This window comes from Typopeltis vanoorti, chromosome 10 (assembly GCF_054136105.1).
Source record: "Typopeltis vanoorti isolate ZY-2024b chromosome 10, IOZ_Tvanoo_1.0, whole genome shotgun sequence".
Lineage (NCBI taxonomy): Eukaryota > Metazoa > Arthropoda > Arachnida > Uropygi > Thelyphonidae > Typopeltis > Typopeltis vanoorti.
Genome location: NC_143558.1, coordinates 40,660,108 through 40,681,221, shown reverse-complemented (window position 1 = coordinate 40,681,221; position 21,114 = coordinate 40,660,108). Strand labels below are relative to the sequence as shown.

General features: G+C 37.6%; 1 protein-coding gene across 2 annotated transcripts in view; it reads left to right on the top strand.

Annotated features, from left to right (window-relative positions):
* Positions 1–21,114, top strand: part of LOC150102359 (eukaryotic translation initiation factor 5-like) — a 159,798-nt gene that overhangs the window by 51,351 nt on the left and 87,333 nt on the right. For both annotated transcript variants that reach the window (XM_090399657.1, XM_090399656.1), the window contains exon 3: positions 15,669–15,841. In XM_090399657.1, coding sequence (XP_090255783.1) covers positions 15,669–15,841 — 173 coding nt within the window. The remainder of the gene's footprint in view (positions 1–15,668; positions 15,842–21,114) is intronic.

Below are 21,114 nucleotides of genomic sequence, written 5' to 3'. Positions count from 1 at the left end.
CTGACCACTCGGCCAGCCAAGCAGACAGTCTGCTTAAGTTTTTATTTATATGTGTTTAATTTTTTTTATACTATCATTTGTATGACAGATATGTAATGACATCCTTTATCTGTGCCAACACAATTCACAAAATTATTCCAGGGATTTAAATAAATGTAGCCAATACCTGATCTTCAACACAAAACATGAATAGAGCCAATTTATCGACTTCTTATCTTTAGCCTGTGCTGTTAGCAATATAACAGACATCACTATTAATAAATTATAAAAATCTGCCACAGCCTGAGAAACATAGATAATTGCTTGCACTTTTATTCCTGTCTTTTCTCTCACTAAAATTAAGCACCGCCTTAGCACAATTGGAAGAACGATACATTGCACCTTTGATTAGAAAAGGCCCAAGTTCGATTCTTGTGACGAGAGGAATCTTTATATGGACTTTTGCAATTGAAGGTGAATTAGCCAATCTCATACGGAGGTAACAGGGTTTTTTTCTCCTGGAAACTCAGGTTTTCCATCTTGCATACAGGCAAATCAGCCCTTCAGAACACACACGCAAATTATAAAGTACAAATGAAGGCCCAGTTTTCTAATTCCTTAACAAAATTGTTTGCCATATATCTATACAACCTCATTTCCATCCCTTTTGGCACTTGGGTTCCTATTTTTTTCTCACAATTCTTCCATCAGTGATCTTAAATACAATACCATTCCAAACCCAAATATTCAGTGTTTTATTTTGCAAGAAATTGAAGAATCTCTTGTATTTTTGATGCCATTTTATCCTTCCGGTTCTTATGTCATTCCTCCAGTTCTAAAGATTTGTGCTTCTCAACTGACTTCCGTTGCATGTTGCCTTTTAAGGGAAGGAAAGTAACAGTGGAATCCTATTCCACTGTTACTTTTCTTCCCTTAAAAAGGATAACAAAGCTTTATCATTAAATTACTGTCATTATTATTGTTATCGTTTTATCTCATTCAATTTCCCCATGTGTTTTAGACTCAATGGTCTGTCATGGTCAAGTAACTTGGCTTCTTTGAAACTTTATGAATACTCTGATAGAGTGGTTAAACCTATCTGCACATTGCATTGTGGCTGCCAGTTTCATAAGTTTTTCTTACTTGTTTTGCGGGATGAAAAAACCTCATTTTCCAAGAGAAAAATTGTACCACCTCCTTGCAAGACCAACTAACTTACCTCACCTCATTCAGTTTCTAAAGTAATGGCATAATTACTCATTATTAGATGAATAATACATTGAATTTCCGCACACAAAAAACTGCAGTGTAACATTGCTGCACTATTTTTTAATTTGTTATTTTCCCAATGTAATTATGTGATATTGGGTGATTGGAAATTAATATTTAAACAATGTGTCATCCTAGAAAAGCAATATCAGAATAAAATGTCTCAAATATCTGCTAATCATTCAGAAAGATGAAAAACAAGAAATTTCTGTGCATAAAATATTCAGTTATTGCTTGGGGCTTTTTAATGTGCCTACTGAGATGTGTTCTTTCTTCTCTATCATAATAGGTGATCAGTAATCTTGTTAGGTTATAGCCTGTTGCTCAATCAGAATATTCAAGACAAATTCATTTCTGATATAGCAAGTAGTAGCAGCAGTAGAAGTAACTCTCCTCCTTATGCTTATATTAGGCCTAGTGGCCTGTTATGCTCGTATTAGGCATGGCCTGTTACATTTGAAACTGTGACTGCCTCAAGGATAAGGTGATTAGCTGTGGCGGCTGGTGACAATAGAAACAGGTGGGGCTAGGGGCCAAAAACAACTTAATTTTTTTATATTTATATAGTGGGTTCTATTATTGATTTATAGTTATTATTTCTATACAAAATATATAACGGAAAAAACTTACGTAGAAAGTTTATTTAATAGTATAATTTTCGCCCGTGTGTCACAGGCATCTTCAGTACGTTAAGCTCAAAATTAAACACTAACTGACAATTCCAAAAAGCGCCACCTAAGTAGCTGGTGTAAGATAACTAAAAAGGTCAATAACTTTCCTAAAAAAAATAATAATAAAAAAATTAATACAATAAAAAGTTAGGAAAGATTAGCTGATTTGTAAAGTACTATCTCCCATAAAGGGGATAGACGTAAGGCGTCAGATCTGTTTAAGTTAGGAGAATGAAGTAGAGTTTCACATGTTTCTTTATAAAGGTTAGTGTTTAATTTTGAGCTTAATGTACTGAAGATGCCTGTGACACACAGGCGAAAATTATACTATTCAATAATCTTTTTACGTGAGTTTTTTCCGTTATTTATTTTGTATCGATATGTCTACTCACGGTTTACCTCTTTTAAAAAAGTTATTATTTCTATTACAGTAATGTTTAGTCAGAATCCACTGATGCATTGAGCTAAATTTGTTAGGATGCAACATATACAGGCTCAACGTATTAATAACACGAAAACTCGAAAGATTTGCAGTTGCGGGTATAGCTCAATGGACTAGAGCAGTGAACCGGAAATCCAAAGACGTTGGTTCGACTCCAGCTGGCCTCCCTGCAAATGTTTTCATTTTTCAAGTGTTAAAACAAAAAAGTTATTATTTCTATTATTTATTTTATAAATCAATGTCAAAACTTCTGAGATTCCAAGAAATAACGAGAAACGTTTTTCCAATAAACTATCGATTTTGTTCATAGTTAAAATGTATTGTAATGGACGTAATAAAAATTTAAGCTTTAAAATAAATTATAACAAAAAAGACAACAGTAATTAAACACACTAAAAACAATAAAACAGATCAACAACGAGAATAAATAGTAAGAATTCCCCCACTATTTACGTACAAACACAATGACTGGGCCAGACTAAACTGGCCCCAAGATTAACGTTGTGCCTGGTAAACAAACACAATCACTAGCGCACAACTTGCTTCACAATCAAAGAATTGCGCACTATGTACATATGTGAAAATAAAGATAAGCGTTGTGCCTGGTAAACAAACACGATCGCTAGTGCACTTGCCTCATGCCCTGTGTTTTACACGTATAAAATAGGGTCAGCTGTGGCTGGCCCCAGAGACCGTACTAAGTCACATTATACAATATTGCCACAAAATACTACAGTAATTTTTTTATTAAACAATAAAACATGTTGGAAATAGATCAAAAAATAATAATTACAAGAAACATATTTTTTAAAACTACAATTATTGGGCTAGTTATACAAATATAGGTGGGGCCCGGTCCCTATTTCCCCTATAGATGAGCTGCCCCTGGCTGTATGCTAACTGTCATATGTGGTTAGGATAGGGCTTAGCAGTAACATTTGGGGTAAAAAAAAAAAAAGTTGGAGCCTTCATTTTTCAAGTAGCTCTTGTTCCACCGATGAGGGGAAATTCTTTTCTACTCTGACGATAGCATTTCGGCCTGTAGTTTAGACATGTCTTCGTGCAGAAGATGGTTGATTGCCACTGAATGCACACCAGCATGTCCATGGTTTCCATATACATAGATAAGCCAGGAATTACTCTAGACTTTGATCCAGCAACGTTTTCAGCTCTTTCCATCTATTTCTAGATTATGATATTCTTTCCTTCATAGGGAACAGACTAACCTTTATGTTTACCAACGACATTAGCAAGTTAAGTACAGTCAGCATTCTCACAGTAAGCTTTGGAGCCTAATAGATATCAGCATGCTACTTACATCTATTGTGCTCTTGATTGTGCAAAGTATCATGAAAAGTCCACTCTTGAAACATATTGGTCTAAAGAATGGAAGCTGAACATGCCAATGTTTTTGTAATGTTATGAGTGAAAAACAATTCAGTCTCATCTTGAAGCATCTGCATTTTCAGAATAATGAGGAATATGATCATGCAACACATTGTTGCCCAGTACTCAACCAAATTTATGATTTTCTGGTGAAAATTCTTCAGAAATTTAATCACTCTACATTCCTGAGAAGAAAAAGAGATATAGTATCGATGAATACCTTATGCCATTCAGAGGCAGACTGAAATATAAGTAGTAGATATCCCCAAAAAGAAAGCAAAGTATAGAATAAATTTTTTTATGTTTTGGCAAAGCACAAGGTGGGTATTTTTGGTATTTCAAACCTTATATGGGAAAGCAAACTGTACTTGAGCATGATAAATATTCAGACCTTCCCTTATCAATGCGAGTAGTAATGCAGTTATTAGATCCTTTACTGGGGAAAGGTTACTGCGTTATATTGGACAACTGCTATATGGTCTTGAACTTGCTGATTTGCTTTTACAGCATCATACAGATAGTTAAGGTACTGTAAATGCAAAGAGGTGAGATGCCTCCAGATCTGTCATCAGGAAAGCTGTTGAAGAGGGAAATTTGAACTTATCAGCAAGGGAATTTGCATTATGTTGGAAAGACAAAAAAAAAAAAAAAAAAAAAAAGATTTTTTTTTGCTGTCTTCCTTGCACAATCCATCAATGGAATCTGTGGAGATGCATGGTTTCAAGAAAGACAAACCCACTGCTGCATGTGCATGCAACAACAGTATGGGTGGAGTTGACATGTACTGTCATTACTCTGTAATGAGGAAACTATGCAAAACTTTACAAAAAAGTGTTTGGATGTATATTGGATTTTATCATTTGGAACAATTTCTCATGTACAAGCAAAAATATGTCTATCATAAATATCTAGATTACAGAGTAGAAATCACTAAAGCATTACTACATGCTTATACTCCCTCTTCAGCAAGCAGGGAAACAGGCATTCCTTCCAGACACTTAGGTTGAGTTCTGATAACTCTAACATGCAAATGCTATATCTGCTCAGGGAGGAGGAAAAAAAAAAACCAGAAAGGAAACAACAATCTGGTGTCCTGAATGTAGAGCTGCTTTGTTTGTTCACCTTGTTGTAGGGTGTTCCATACTGCTCAAGATACAGTAAATAATTTTTTAACAATATGAAATCAAAATTGTTCCTTCCAGAACAACAAATATTGATAGAGAATTGGCTGACTGTACTGATTCCAGTTCCTCTTGAAGAAGAATATATATTTTTTTTTAATTTGTTATAAAATAACAAACAGAATAATATTTTTGGAAGTGGCTAATAGTACATTTTTGAAGGAATAAAATAAAAATAGGGAGAACCATCAGGACACTTATGCCTTCTAGATACAAAGATTTGTTCTTTATTTTATTTTTTATGTTGTGTATATGGAATTATAAGGCAGGTGATTATAATAGTCTTAGATATCAACTAGGGGAAGTTCTGTGGAGGGTGGAATTGGAAGGCCAGGATATCATTAGTGCTTGGGAAATTGTGAAGGAATATTTGTTGGTGGCAGTGGTAAGCTGTATTCCATGAATGAAGAAGTGGACACAATTTGGTGTAAAGTGGATGACAAACAATATCAAAAAGGAACTGCAGTTGAAAAAAAGAGAGATTATGGAAGAGATATAAGGAGAGGGGTGGAGAGCAGATGCATGAAGAACATAAGATGCAGGCCAGGAGAGTGACTGGTATGGTGAGGAAGGCAAAACTGGAATATGAGAAGAGATTGGCACTAAGATCCAAAGAAAATCCAGGGAATTTTTTAGCTATGTGGCCAGTAGGAGGAGAAATGATTGTGGAAGAATGACATTGCAGGATAAAAATGGGAATAGAGTGACTGATGCAGAGGACATAGTGGAGTTGTTCAGTGAGCACTTTATTGGAGTATTTCATCCTGGAGAAGGTTTTAATACTAGAGTGATAGGGCAGGTTCAGGGTTTAGAGGTGTAAGAGGAGAGTGTGTTCCAAATACTGAGTACTCTGGATGTCAGTAAAGCTGTGGGACTGGATAGTATTTCACCACAGGTTTTGAGAGAATGTGCTAAAGAATTGACAGCTATGATCTAGCTCTTCAATAAAAGTCTGGCTGCAAGAAAGGTACCCTAGGATGGAAGGAAGGTGAGATAGTGCCATTGCACAAGGGCTGTAGCAGACTGGAAGTATCTAATTATAGGCCAGTTTATGTGTCATCAGTAGATGTTAAGGTCTTGGAGAAATTAGTGAGGGACTATGTACAGTGTTGGGCAGATGAGGGTGATGTTATCTGTGAGAATCAACATGGATTTGTTAAGGGGGGGCCCTCATGCTTTAGTAATATGATTGCCTTTTATAATAAAGTGACAAGAGCAACTGATGAGGAAAAGGCATATACTGCCATTGTTTTGGATTTTGCAAAGGCATTTGACAGGGTGATAAGCTGATATTTAAGTTGCAGCACATGGGTTTAAATGTCGGGTTAGTCAACTGGATTCAGGATTGGCTGTGCTGATAGTTATCAGAGAGTTGTGTATAGCAGGGCAATATCAAGGAAACAGAAGGTTACAAGTGGGGTTCCACAGAACTCAGTACTGGGACCTGTATTGTTCAACCTCTATATCAATGACATTGTCAATGGATTGCAAGGGGATATTCAGTTGTTTGCAGATGAAGTGAAGCTGGGAAGGGTTATCACTAATAGTGCAGATATGGCAGCCCTGCAAGAGGTTTTGAATAAACTAGACAGATGGGCAAATGAATGGTGTGTGTGTGTGGGGGGGGGGTAATGCTCTTCAATAAAAGTCTGGCTGCAAGAAAGGTACCCTAGGATGGAAGGAAGGTGAGATAGTGCCATTGCACAAGGGCTGTAGCAGACTGGAAGTATCTAATTATAGGCCAGTTTATGTGTCATCAGTAGATGTTAAGGTCTTGGAGAAATTAGTGAGGGACTATGTACAGTGTTGGGCAGATGAGGGTGATGTTATCTGTGAGAATCAACATGGATTTGTTAAGGGGGGGGGGGGCCTCATGCTTTAGTAATATGATTGCCTTTTATAATAAAGTGACAAGAGCAACTGATGAGGAAAAGGCATATACTGCCATTGTTTTGGATTTTGCAAAGGCATTTGACAGGGTGATAAGCTGATATTTAAGTTGCAGCACATGGGTTTAAATGTCGGGTTAGTCAACTGGATTCAGGATTGGCTGTGCTGATAGTTATCAGAGAGTTGTGTATGGCAGGGCAATATCAAGGAAACAGAAGGTTACAAGTGGGGTTCCACAGAACTCAGTACTGGGACCTGTATTGTTCAACCTCTATATCAATGACATTGTCAATGGATTGCAAGGGGATATTCAGTTGTTTGCAGATGAAGTGAAGCTGGGAAGGGTTATCACTAATAGTGCAGATATGGCAGCCCTGCAAGAGGTTTTGAATAAACTAGACAGACGGGCAAATGAATGGTGTGTGTGTGGGGGGGGGGGGTAATGCAGCAAAATGTAAAGTCTTGAAGTTTGGGATCCATCGATGAGAGGCTGCATACTCGATTGGAGGAGCTATACTGGAGGAAGTAGGGGACACAAAATCTCGGGGAGGTGATGATTGATAGAAAACTGAAATTCAGGGAGCATATTGCAAAGGTGGTGAAGGTAACCCAGAGGATTGCTGCAATACTAGAAGGATGCTGACCTTCAGAGATAAAAGTGTTATCATTCTGTTGTATAAGACCCTGATCAGACCACACTTAAGACTGTTGTTCTCAAATTTGGTCCCCAGGATTTGAAGGGGATAAATGAACTGTGGAAAGGGTACAGAGGCAGATAACAAATCTGGTTTCAGGACTGTACAATGTCAGTTATGAGGATCGGCTGAGGGAATGTGAACTGCAGAGTTGGTGGATAGGAGGAGGAGAGGTGATATGATCAAGACTTTTAAACTGTTGAGAGGCAGTTACAGGATGGACGTTGGGGAGTTCTTTTGCTTGATGGAACAGCAGGAAGGAGCATTGACAAGGGACCATCCCTGGAAATTATGAAAGGAAGCTGTGGCACAAGAGGGTGAGGTGTGTTTTTTTTTTTTGCATGGGGGGGGTTGAACCGTGGAATGCATTGCCTGAGAGAGAGGTGAGAGCAAGAACTGTCAATGAGTTCAAGGAGTGGTATGATAGACTTTGTGTTTCTTAAGAAGGACCTCCTATGATGAGTCACTTGACTCCGTGGAGGCCTGAATTATAATAATGTTCGCATCCACAAAAAGTTTGGAAATCTGTAATACATTAATACTATATATGGAATAATAGTGGGGTTACTGAGCGCGCACTTTGCAAAAGTATATCATCCAGGTGGTGACATTGAAAAAATGAAGGAACCATTAGTTTATATGGGAATTGTGATGAATGAAGTGGAGGTGAATAGTCTATTACAGAACCTTAATGTGAATACATCTGTGGGATTGGATGGTATACCGGCACGGGTCTTGCATGAAGCGGCTAATGAATTATCAGTGCCCTTGACCATGTTGTTTAATCTGAGTCTCAGGTCTGGCTTAGTCCCGAAGGCATGGAAAGAGGGGAAAATAGTTTCACTGCATAAAGGAGGATCCAAGACTATGGTTGCAAATTACCGACCGATCAGCATATCAGGAGTTGTTGTCAAGGTCTTGGAGAAAGTAGTCAAGGGAAAAATACAGGAATGGATTGATGAAAATGAGATACTGTACAGAGGACAGCATGGCTTTGTGAAGGGTAGATCATGCCTCAGTAACTTGCTCAAGTTTTATAACAAGGTGACGGCTGAACTGGATAAGGGAAATGGGTTTACAGTGATACTGCTGGACCTGGCAAAGGCATTTGACAGGATACCACATGGAATTCTAATCCGTAAACTACAACATATGGGAATGGATATAGGGTTGGTGAGATGGATAGCTGGGTGGTTGATGGAGAGATATCAAAGAGTAGTTTATTCAGGAGTAGAGTCCAAAAAACGGCCTGTGACTAGTGGTGTGCCACAGGGTTCTGTTCTTGGACCACTGCTGTTTAATCTGTTCATTAACGATATAGGGAAGGGTCTAAGTGGGACAGTTCATTTGTTCGCTGATGATGCAAAGTTGGGTAGGGCGATAGTGAATGCGGAAGATGTCAAAGTCTTGCAAGATGACTTAGATAGATTGGAGTTCTGGACTAAGGAGAATGGATGTCAATTTAATGTGACAAAATGTAAGGTTATGCATTTCGGAGTGAAAAGATTAGCAGCAGTATACCACATTGGTGGAACTGTACTCCAAGAGATTGATGAGGCCAGGGACTTGGGAGTGTTGGTGGATAGGGAGATGAAGTTTAGGGGGCACATTGCGAAAGTAGCTAAATCAGCTCATCAACTCACTTGGTTGTTGAAAAATACCTTGACGAGCAGAGAAAAACAAGTTATTGTACCTCTGTACCGAGCCCTGATAAGACCTCATCTCGACTACTGTGCCCAGATTTGGTCACCTCGGTTCCTTCTTGATGGGGAGGAGGCTGAGAGGATCCAGAGGCGAGTGACTAAGATGATAGCAGGTCTATGGAATGAACCATATGAGAACAGGTTGAAGATTTGTGGGTTGCAGAAACTAGTTGATAGGCGGAAAAGGGGAGATATGATTGAGACATTCAAATTGCTAAAAGGATTCTATAGGATTAATTCAGATGATATTTTTGAGATCAGGACTGGTGGTGGGAGAACTAGGGGACACCCATGGAAGCTGGGCAAGAGCGTGGTTAGCAGGGGTGTTAGAGCTGGGTTCTTTACTTTTAGAGTGGTAAATGAGTGGAATAAGCTGCCAGAGTCTGTTGTGGGTGCTATGACAGTGAGCGAGTTCAAGGCAAGGTATGATAGATACTGTGAGAATGTTGAACAGCTGTGTGAACATGATGTTTAGGGCCTCCCTCGATGAGTCTAAGGACTCCTGGAGTAGCTGTGGTAATAATAATAATAATAATAATAATAATTAACATCAGCGATAAAAAAAAAAAAAACTAAACATGTTTTCCATTACTTGTTTTATTAACTGCTTATATTTCACTGAATTTCATATCAGCATCATCAGAGCACAACATAGCAGGTATATGCAACAGTGAGTATTTAAAAATACAGTTGTAATGGACAAAAGATCTAAAGTCCTATTTTGGTGCCTTCTAATGTAAAAAAAAAAAAAAAAAAAAAGGCAGCTATGTAGGAATTTCTCTTAAGATAAGTCCCCCAAATTTTTTGCAAATTAATGCAACCATATTTGTTCAGGTTTGGAGAATTCTTCATAGCCATGGCTGACTCAAAAAATAATCTTTCTGATTTGCAGTGACTACTAAATAGCACATTAATTTTCTTCCATCTAATCCTCTCTGAAAGGATGTCCAAAGCATGGTCTGACAGTCCTGATTTTCCATAATAATGGTAGCGAATGCATTTTTTATGTTCTTCTAGGCAGATGTTAACAGAGCTTCTTGTCTGCCCATAGTGGGCCAAGCCACAATCACAGGGAATTTTATTCACTCTAGGGTGTGCTTTCCAGAGGGTGAAGTTTATCCTTAGGCGAACGAATCAGAGTTGCTGATTTAACATGAGGTTTGAATGTGGTATGAAGGCCATGTTTCATCAGTACTTTGACTGTCTTTACTGATGTACCTCTGACATAGGGAATAGAAATGGTAATGTGTTCCTGTGTATTAGGTGAGGGAGGGATAATAGGGCTATGTAGTATTTTATCTATTCTGTAGGAATTGTAGCTGTTTGCCAAGGACGTATGGTGTAGATATTTGAGTTCTGTGGACAGTGCTGTATCATTAGAACAAATGGCTCTCGCTCTGTATATAAGCATTTTTAAAATGCCATACTTGAACTGGATGATGATTGTTTATGTAGATATCTTCCTGTGTGTGTGTGTGTGTGTGTGTGTGTGTGAGTGAGTGAGAGAGAGAGAGAGAGACTATTTTCTATAAATGGAAAAAGATAGTGATCCATCTGAAAAGTAGGTAGCTAAAGTGTCAAGAAAAGGTAAACTGTTATTAGATTCTTTTTCTACTATGATGTGGATTTTGGGGTGTTGGCTATTTAGGTATTTGTCACCTAACTTAGGTAGTGTGACAAATGCATCCAAAGTATCTTGTCCATGGGGCCAAATGGCAAATACAGCATCAACATAGCATAACCACACTAGGGGCTTGTATGTAGCTGTGGTAAGTACTTTGTTTTTAAATACTTACCACAGCTATATATACGGAGACGCATTGCCACTTGAAATTCCCCTCCAGAAAACTGTCCCACTCCTCCTCCTTGTTCTGGAGGAGGAGGAGTGGGCCAGTTGCCTCAAAAACTCCTGAATCACTGGGTGCTAAGCATGGTACAACATTGTGAGAGCTGCATTGCAGTTCAGGGTGGACATATTCCATACTGAAATGCTTTGCTGCATAGTTTTCTGTAAGCACTGTACATTAATTCCTTAACTGCATCATTAGGAAATTTGTGAATTTTGCCAGAAATGTATTGCAATTTAATTTATACAAAATTTATAACACATTTGGCTGTGGTCGTGAAAATTCATCTAGAGATAAAAATGTAGTTCGTCTTTAGCTTTCAGACACTAGTATGTAAGCAAGGTTTTGCCACAAGAAACTGATGTGGCTAGGGATCTTGGCATTGGGTCGATAGGAATTTGAAGTTCAAAGGTCTTATAGCAAAAATTGCAAGTACAACTCAGAGGATAATTCAAATAAGGAATAAATAAGGATAATAAGGAAGCCATTTTGGCTCTTTATAAGGCCTTGATAAGATTGCACCTGGAGTATTGTGCCCAGATTTGGTCTCCCAAGTTCTAAGGAGATAAAGAAGCTGTGAAAAGGATGCAAAGAAGAGTTACAAAAATTATATTGGGATTAAGGGACTTAGAATGGATAGATGATGAGTATGTGGATTACAGACTCTGGTTAACAGGAGAAACAGGGTTAATATGATAGGTCTATAAACTTCTGAATGGGTGTTATAGGATATCAGCTGATGCAAATTTTCATTATAAGGAAGGTGGGGAAGAGAGAGAAAACTCAGGAACATCCATGGAAGTTAAGTTTGTTTGTAGTTGAGAAAGGGTAATAAGGATAAATGCTAGGTTTTTCCTCTTGCAAAGCAGTGAATGAATGGAATAGTTTGCCTTTAGGCGTACTGAGTGTATCTAGTGTGAAGGAGTTTAAGGGAAGGTATGATAGCTGGCTTGGGGGATGTATAACCTTCCTCAATGAGTCCTTGACTCTCTGGATGTTTCAGGTGATAATCAACAAAACAGGCATTTGTAATGACCATCATTCCCCAGTAGATGCAATAAGTAAGAAATATGCAGAAAAACTACTTACAACATACAGCTGAATCAGTATTGTATAAATAAAATTGGATTAGTGGCAATTGAGAGTAGGTCATTTATGTATAGGAGAAAGAGGGTAAATAATAGAAGAGAGTCCTGAGGCGCTCCTGCATTGGTCGCAAAGTTTGAAGAGAGGGAGCCATCCACCAAGACATGTAGGGAACAACCAGAGAGAAAGTTGACTACCTAATTATAGAGAGTGGCAAGTAGGCCAAAAGATGTACAGGAAAACCTCGCTTAACGCGAATTCAATATGCGTGATAATCAGCATGATTGAGTGAAATGATACTATTTCCTGCTTTAACCAAGTGATTAATCAGTTAATGCTTTTTTTCTATGCTATGTAAAATTTTTTGTCACCAATCTGCAGCGAGCGGCGGCACTTGTCAGTGTAGCAGGCAATGGCCAGCAACACTTATCAGTTGACTCAAAGCTATCATCGCAATCACACATGCAAACTGTTCTTTTGCTCTATCACTTTTCCTTCATTTTGCTTTAATTTAGATTAAAGCAAAATGAATATAATAAAGCCTGTAAGGCTTTATTATCTTCAACCGCTGATATGGAAATGAGAAAGACTAATAAAAAGAGAAGAAAAGTAATTATGTTAGAGGAAAAGCTGGAAGTCATTAAGAGACATGAAGGCACTAGTAATGCCATGATCCTGCGAGACCTGGGATACAGCAAGCTATAGTTTGGACTATATTAAATAAGAGCAAAGAAAATACAACAAATGAGGAAAAGTTGTTACTGCATCTTTAAGCATGCAGATCACCTGAAATAGAAGCCATTTAATGATTGAGATGGAATGTCTTCTATCACTCTGGATTGAGGATAGTAACCAAAAAAGAATACCTCTTAGTACAAGGATATTCAGGTAAAAGCTCCCAATATTTTTACATCATTGAAGGAGACCAAATTTCAAGATCCTTTTGAAATGTGAAAGCTTTACTGTGAGTTTAGCATGGTTTGACTGTTTTGAAAAATCAAGCTGTACTGTATAACATAAGAATAACTTGGGAATCCACCAGTGCTGATAAAGATTCTGCAGCCAAGTTTCCTGAAGAATTGCAAAGAATGATTCAGGCGGGTGATTATAATGATCGGCAAATATTCAACATCAACGAAACTGATCTCTTTTGGAAGCGTATGCCAACAAAAACTTTCTTAGCTAAAACTGAGCCATCTCAACCAGGATGCAAAGTATCTAAAGATCATCTTGCGCTTTTATTAAGAGGCAATGCAGAAGGTGACTTTAAACTCAAGCCTATGTTAGTTTATCATGCACAAAATCCAAGATCTAATATTAATGAAGATATTAACACAATTGGAAAAGAACTTGGATTTAATGAACTGGATAATGAAGATGTGAAAAACTTGCTCGATTCCCATTCAGAACACTGTTCTTCTAGTTGAAGGAGATCATTCTCCTTCAACTAGAAGAACAGTGTACATATGAAGATGATAAGGAGTACAAACAAGAAGAGAATGTTATGACTAAGAAGCTAACTGCAAAAGAACTTGTTCTAGCACTATTGAAACATCTTTACTTAATTTTTTTGCAGAAAAAAATTAACATAAATAAAAATCTAAGCAATTGATTTTTATTAACTTTGTAGATTTTATCCTCTAACATAACTTATACTTTATTTTTTTTTCTCAAATTTACACTAACTGATGAATTATAATTATTCCTATTGTTTAATGTATTCGCTTAACATGATTTCACTAGTGTGCATTAATTGGATTAATTAATGCACACTAGTTATTAATTGGATTAATTGGATGAAATTAATCACGTAAAGCATTGTTTTCCTGTAGTTTGCTTAGCAGGCCTTGATTATATCAAGTTTTAGAAATGTCAAGAGCAACAGCACATATTTCTCCAAACCTTCTCCTGGCACTTATGTCCAGTAGTGGATGATATAATCTGAGGTCAGCCATGGACCTAGATTGATGGCATGTATACTGATAGGCCCTAATTAACGATGGACTCTAGGTAGCAAAGAAGTTGGCCATTGAATGACTATCTCCAGCATTTATGAGAGGTTTGAGGTGATGGTGATTGGATGATGATTTTACAATGGAATTCTAGCTCCATTTTTTGGAATAGTCTGGATATATAATGATTGTTTCTACACATTGGGATACGTACCAGCTAAGTATCGAAGATTGTAGAAATGATACAGGACCAGTGTTAACTGTGGAGTACAGTGTTTGAATACAGTCAGAGAGATGCCATCAGGACTAGAAGAAGATTTTTTATTGTCCAAACGTTTAATATTCTTTTAATGTCTTTTTGTTGGAAAAATGCCTCTGAAGTGCAATTGGAATTACTCTGATAAATTATCTCCTTCAATTGGAAAAGGCCTATGTTTGAGTCTTGTCATGATGAGAGGAATCTTTATATGGGTTTTGTCAATTGAAGGTGAGTTAGCCGATCTCCTACAGAGGTAGCAGAGTTTTTTTCTCCCAGAAACTCAGGTTTTTCATCCCACATACAGACAAATTGGCCACAAGAATACACACACACACAGTTAACAGACAAAACATACTAGTGCTGGTGGTGAGCAGTAGATGGTGTTGTGTTGGTCATGGCATTCTGTGTAGTTGGTGGATTAGATGATAGTGATGGAGAGTTGTAGAGTGCCTTCTCTCGATGAGTTCTTGGAGGTGACACATAATAATAATAAGAACCACAAGAGGCATATGGTGCTCAGATTCTGGCATGGAGGAAGGCAATTTGCTTTGGTCATCTATGTAGGATTTGGAAGAAAAGAGTGATGCGAGGAGGTCAACTCCACCTTTTGGGCTTGAACAGCAGTGTCATCTGGATGAAAGAGAGGTGAAAGCACAGATGAGCAGAAATCCTGTTTGGTGGCTTTGGTAAGAGACTGGAAGATATGGCTTCCATTTTGGGCATGGGGAAAGTTTTCTGTTGTTGGCCTTTGTGAAGTAAGATTTAGATTTGCTGATGACTGTTTCACATTTATTGTATGATTTGCCATAGGTTAAGTACAAAATTGGAGTTCTTATACAAGCCACCTGCAATAAAAGTTCACAGGCCGACTGTGACGCCATCATTTTTCTGCTGATGTACCCTTGAAATGGAAGCGGTTATGGGCATTCCCTTGATGAGTATCACTCACTGCATAGAAAAGGTGGGGGTGCAGAAGCTGGAACCCTTGCTCTGGAAATAAAATGCTGCATTCACCACTTCATGCCTTCAATAACAGTGCTGTTCCAAATAAAATTCACTGTAACAAACTGTCTACTAGAAGATGCTGTGGATCCTAAGAATTTCCTATTGTAAGAATTAGCTGTATTACTGATCCAGTGGAAAAAAAATGATCTCTAAAAGGTATATAGTTACATGATTGACTATCCTCTGGTTATGTATGTGCTTTGAATATAGCATATTGCTTTCTTAGTGCAAATGTTTTTTTAAAAATCTTTTTTCATTATATTTAAGTAATTCCTTGTACTTTTTTCATACACATATATATAGATCCTACAAAATATTTTGGATGTGAATTAGGTGCTCAAACACAGTTTGACATGAAAAATGAACGTTACATTGTTAATGGATCTCATGAAGCTTCCAAACTACAAGATCTTTTAGATGGTTTTATTAAACGCTTCGTTTTATGCTTGTCTTGTGAAAATCCTGAAACTGTTTTGGTAAGTAGTAAGGATTCACTTGGTTAAATATTGAGATTTGTTTAACCTCTGTACAGCTGACATGTCACATGAAGAAATTAGAAGTTTTTTTGCTGATAATTTGTATATTGTACTAGTAGTAGAAAAACGAATCTTAGTCTTTGTAATCATAGGAAAGAATGTTTCTGTTTCTAATTTCTTCTTTCCTTTGTCATTCTCTTCATTTGGTGATAATTGTAACCGATGCTCTCTCTCTCTCTAAGTTGTATACACTGGTCAAAAAGGTTATGCACATGCCTAGTAACTGTATGCACAAAATTTTTACTTTCGGAATTTAATTTATAGCCAGTAATTTTTGAACATACTATAAAAATGAATTATATGATAAATTATACTTATCACTTATTTTATCTAGTAATTTCTCCAGTGTCTCTACTCACTGACCCACTCACTTCTGCATCTTGCTATTTAGTGTTTACTGTTTAGACAGTACAGTTGCTTGAACTTGTGCAAATGGTGTTTGATTTTTGTAGCCATGCAAATTTAAATGCATTAATTTAGTGCTTGCAGTTTTACAGATTATAACTCGATGAAAAAAAAAGGGCAAAATTAATATGAGAAATATTACATTAGTGGTTTTAGTCATTAAACCCTCAAAATGTCATTGTTGAAATTAGTGGAAAAGAACTGAAAATTTATTTAAATTTGAGTTGGCTGGACAAATGTGGCATAATTTATTTATAAACTCCATGTATGTGCAGTATTGAAGCATCTGAAGGAGTAAGCATTTAGGTTGTTCTTATAGAAATATTTAGCATGCAACGTACAAGATCTTTTAACAAAGATGTGTAATGCGCACATTAAGTTTGAGACTCGAAAGTTGGGCACTAAATATTTGTCATGCACATATGGGCTGGCAAAAATTAGAAGGAATATTAGTTGTACCATTCCAATTTCCTGATTACATATTACAGAAATTTCAGAATTAACTTTCCACACTGTATCTTACCCATCACTTTTTCTTCAGTTATCATTTTCAAGGAATTTTCTTGAGAAGATAATCGTGTTCACATTTCCAGTTTAATTTTCTGCTAATTGATATTTCTGTCTTTTCATATTCATTGATGTGTCCGCTTTGTTTTTTTTTTTTTTTTTTTTTTTTCCATGATTGTGCATTTCAGAAACTTTGGATTGGGATTTTCACACTGTCTTTTATCCATCACTTTTTCTTCAACTATCATTTTCAAGAAATTATTGCTAAGAAGAGTCTGTGTAGCTCAGTAGAAGTGGCGTTTGCACTCTACAGCACTTGACCACATGACAAAAGATGGGTTCAAATCTGGTCACCGACTAGAGGAACATTTTCTAAGCCTTTTCTCAACTGGTTCCCGAGTTAGTCGATCTCCAGCATGAGCAAGCGGGGGTTTATCGTCCCGTAAATTCAAGAAAATCGGCCATCGAACCCACACTATTTTCAGGCATTAAAAATATTATAGTAGGATTAGGGACCACGAGATGGCAGCACTTGTTAGCCATCTTCTTCACTGTGCACCAATTAATTAGAAATTATTTCTTCAGATTATATCCACTTTTCCTGTTTCATTCTCCATCACCGTAATTTCATATGGATGCTTGGGCATTGATTATTGCTCGTGTTGATGTTTAGCGGAATAAAATAGATGTCTAAAGCTACTAATTAACTAACTTTTCTTTAATTAATTAGATAACTAAACCAAGATTGGTTTAGTAGATTACTAAACCAATAAATCAATATGCCAATAGGCATTTTCATGGGTACATTGCTACTAAATGATATATTGAGCATGTGCATGCAAGCATACTAACATAATAGGAAGGCAAACACTGACCGATTGTAAAAGGCAGGCTATTATAGTCCTAACTGGTGTTCTTTATGGTGCAGTGGTGAACACTTGCTGAAGGTCTGAAAATGATGGTTTCCCAGATTTTTGGCGATGCGATGCAGCATAATTTTTAAGTTTTGGGAATGTTGTAGCATTGTGACAGATTCCAGAAATAGTCTTTCTGATTATGTAGTTTGTGATTATGAAACACCAGGAGATGTTTAGACAGTTGAGTTTGGCAAGTGCAAGAAGAACGATTGTTATGGGAGATTTTAACTACAGTGGTATAAATTGGGGAGGAGAAGACGAATGTAGCAATAAGGGAATGGAATTTCTAGAATTCTTGAGGGACAAATGTCTTAGGCAACATGTAATAGAGAGAACGAGAGGGTCAAGAGTTTTGGATTTGGTTATAGCATCAGAAGAGTTGATAATAACTGAGATGACATCTCTCCCACCAGTTGGAGAGAGTGACCATATGGTTTTGACTTGGAAAATGAATAGACATGCAGGAGTATCAAAGAGATGGGAACGTATGTGGAATTATAAGGCAGATGATTATAATAGTTTAAGACGTCAATTTGGGGAAGTTTCATGGAGGGAGGAACTGGAAGGCCGGGATATCATTAGTGCGTGGGAAATTATGAAACAATATTTGTTAGCAGCAATAGTAAGTTGTATACCACAAGTGAAGAAGAGGACACAATTTGGAGTAAAGTGGATGACAAACAAATAATAAACAAGAATTGCATGCGAAAAAGAGGCTATGGAAGAGATATAAGGAGACAGGTGAAGAGAAGATGCAGGAAGAATATAAGACACAGGCCAGAAGAGTGACTAGTATGGTAAGGAAGGCGAAACTGGAATATGAGAGGAGATTGGCCCTAAGATCCAAAGAAAATCCTAGGGAGTTTTTTAGCTATGTGGCCAGTAGGAGGAGAAATGACTGTGGATGAATGATATTGTGGGATAAAAATGGAAATAGAGTGATTGATTGATCAGTGACATAGTGGAATTGTTCATTGAACACTTTATTGGAGTATTTTATCCTGGAGAAGTCAGTTTTAATACTAGAGGGATAGGGCAGGTTCGAGGTTTAGAGGTACAGGAGGAGAGTGTGTTTTAAATACTGAGTACTCTGGATGTCAGTAAAGCTGTGGGACTGGATGGTATTTCACCACAAGTTTTGAGAGAATGTGCTAGGGAACTGACAGTGCCTTTAATCTGGCTTTTCAATGAAAGTCTGGATGTGGGAAAGGTGCCCATGAAATGGAAGGAAGGTAAGATAGTGCCATTGCATAAGGGCGGTAGTGTCTAATTATAGGCCAGTTTGTGTGTCATCAGTAGTTGTTAAGATCTTGGAGAAAGTAGTGAGGGACTGTATACAACATTGGGCAGATGAGGGTAATGCTATCTGTGAGAGTCGACATGGATTTGTGAAGGGGCGTTCTTGCTTTGGCATATACTGCCATTTTCTTAGACTTAGCAAAAGCATTTGACAGGGTGCCACATGATAAACTGATATTTAAGTTGCAGCACATGGGTCTGGATGTCAGATTGGTGAACTGGATTCAGGATTGGCTGTCCGATAGGTATCAGAGAGTTGTGTATGGTAGGGGAGTTTCAAGGAGGCAGAGGGTTGCAAGTGGGGTCCCACAGGGCTCAGTACTGGGACCTATATTGTTTAACCTTTATATCAGTGACATTATCAGTGGATTGCAAGGGGATATTCAGTTGTTTGTGGATGATGCAAAGCTGGGAAGGATTATTAGTAATAGTGCAGATGTGGTAGCCCTGCAAGAGGATTTGAATAAGCTAGATTGATGGGCAAATGAATGGGGGGGGTGTCGATTTAATGCAGCAAAATGTAAGGTCTTGAGATTTGGGAAACATGGGACTCTGCATACTCTATGGGAGGAGTTATACTGGAGGAAGTAGGGTAGACAAGAGATCTGGGGATAGAAAGAGTTCTTTCACTTAAATATAAAGAGCTAATAAGCTTCATTTCGGCGATATAAACATTATTTAAATTAAGGGGATATTAAATCCCACATTGTTTGCCGATACTTTATGGTTTACTATATTCGGCATGAAACTCTCTGATTCCGTTCTTTCACTTGGTTGAACAATAGGAAGAAGTGATGACAAGAGGCCATCCCTGGACGTTACAAAAGGAAACTGTGAGCAAGAGGGTGAGGAGTGGTTTCTTTGCATGGAGGGTGGTTGAAACATGGAATGCATTGCCTGATGGAGTGGTGAGAGCGAGAACAGTCAATGAGTTTAAGGAGTGGTATGATGGACTTTGTGTTTCTTAGGGGGGGACCTCCCACGATGAGTCTTTTGACTCCATGGTAGTCTGGAAAATAATAATAATAATGTTTCTGCATGGGAGGGTTGTTTTTATCCATTGAATTTGTTGATCCATATCTATGGCATGCGCTGTCTGCCACCCTAGAGTGACTGTAGTTTGGATGAAGGATGTATTTTCTGTGTTCCTTCTAGATAGATTTTCTCCACCATCTGGATCATTTTGGGGTCTTATGGTATCCTTTGCTCCTATAAGCTTAAATATTTTGGACAAACAGGAAGAACTGTCAGCATCTCCATCTAGAAGAACACAGAAAATACATCCGTCATCTACACTAGTCACAAAATGGCAGACCATGCCATGGAAATAGTTCACCAGATCCAATGGGGGGGAAAACCTCCTTCCCATATAGAAACATAATCAGCGCGAATGCTTCTGGAATTTGCCACAGCACTACAACATTCCCCAAACTTAAATTTGGCTACGTCACATTGCCAAAATATGGGAACCATCGTGTTGAGACCTTTGGAAAATGTCCATCACTCCACCCACGAAGGGTGCCAGTTACGACAGACAGTAGGAGCCCACCTTTTACAATCAGTCTGTGTTTGCCTTCCTGCTACTGTGCCCATGAAGATGCCCTGGTGATTAAGACAAAATTTTTAGATGTCTGTTTTTTTCCACTTTCCTGTTAATAATATTTCTCTCTTCTCATATTCATTCGAGTACTTCCACATTGGTCATGTTTTCCTTCCATTTAATTTAATTTTGAGTAATCTTTTCTAACACCTTAATTCCCATGCACTCCATTCATCCCTCTTGTTCAGACAGTCCACATTTTCTATCATCATAAAGAGCAGTACATCTATGAATCTTTTGTTTCTTTTTTTTGATGGTTTGAAATTAATGTTTCGAAGAGATTTGCTCATTTTTGTTAAGACTCCCATTCTCTTCTTTCTCCATCTTATATGTTTTCACTTCTAGCATCTTCTGTCATTAATCTTTGTAGATATTTAAAACTTCTGACATTGGTGTATTGTTTTGCTACTAAATGAGATTCTAGCAGTAAATATCTACTTGTGAAGTGGACTTTGGTTTTATTTTTATTAACAATCATATTATAC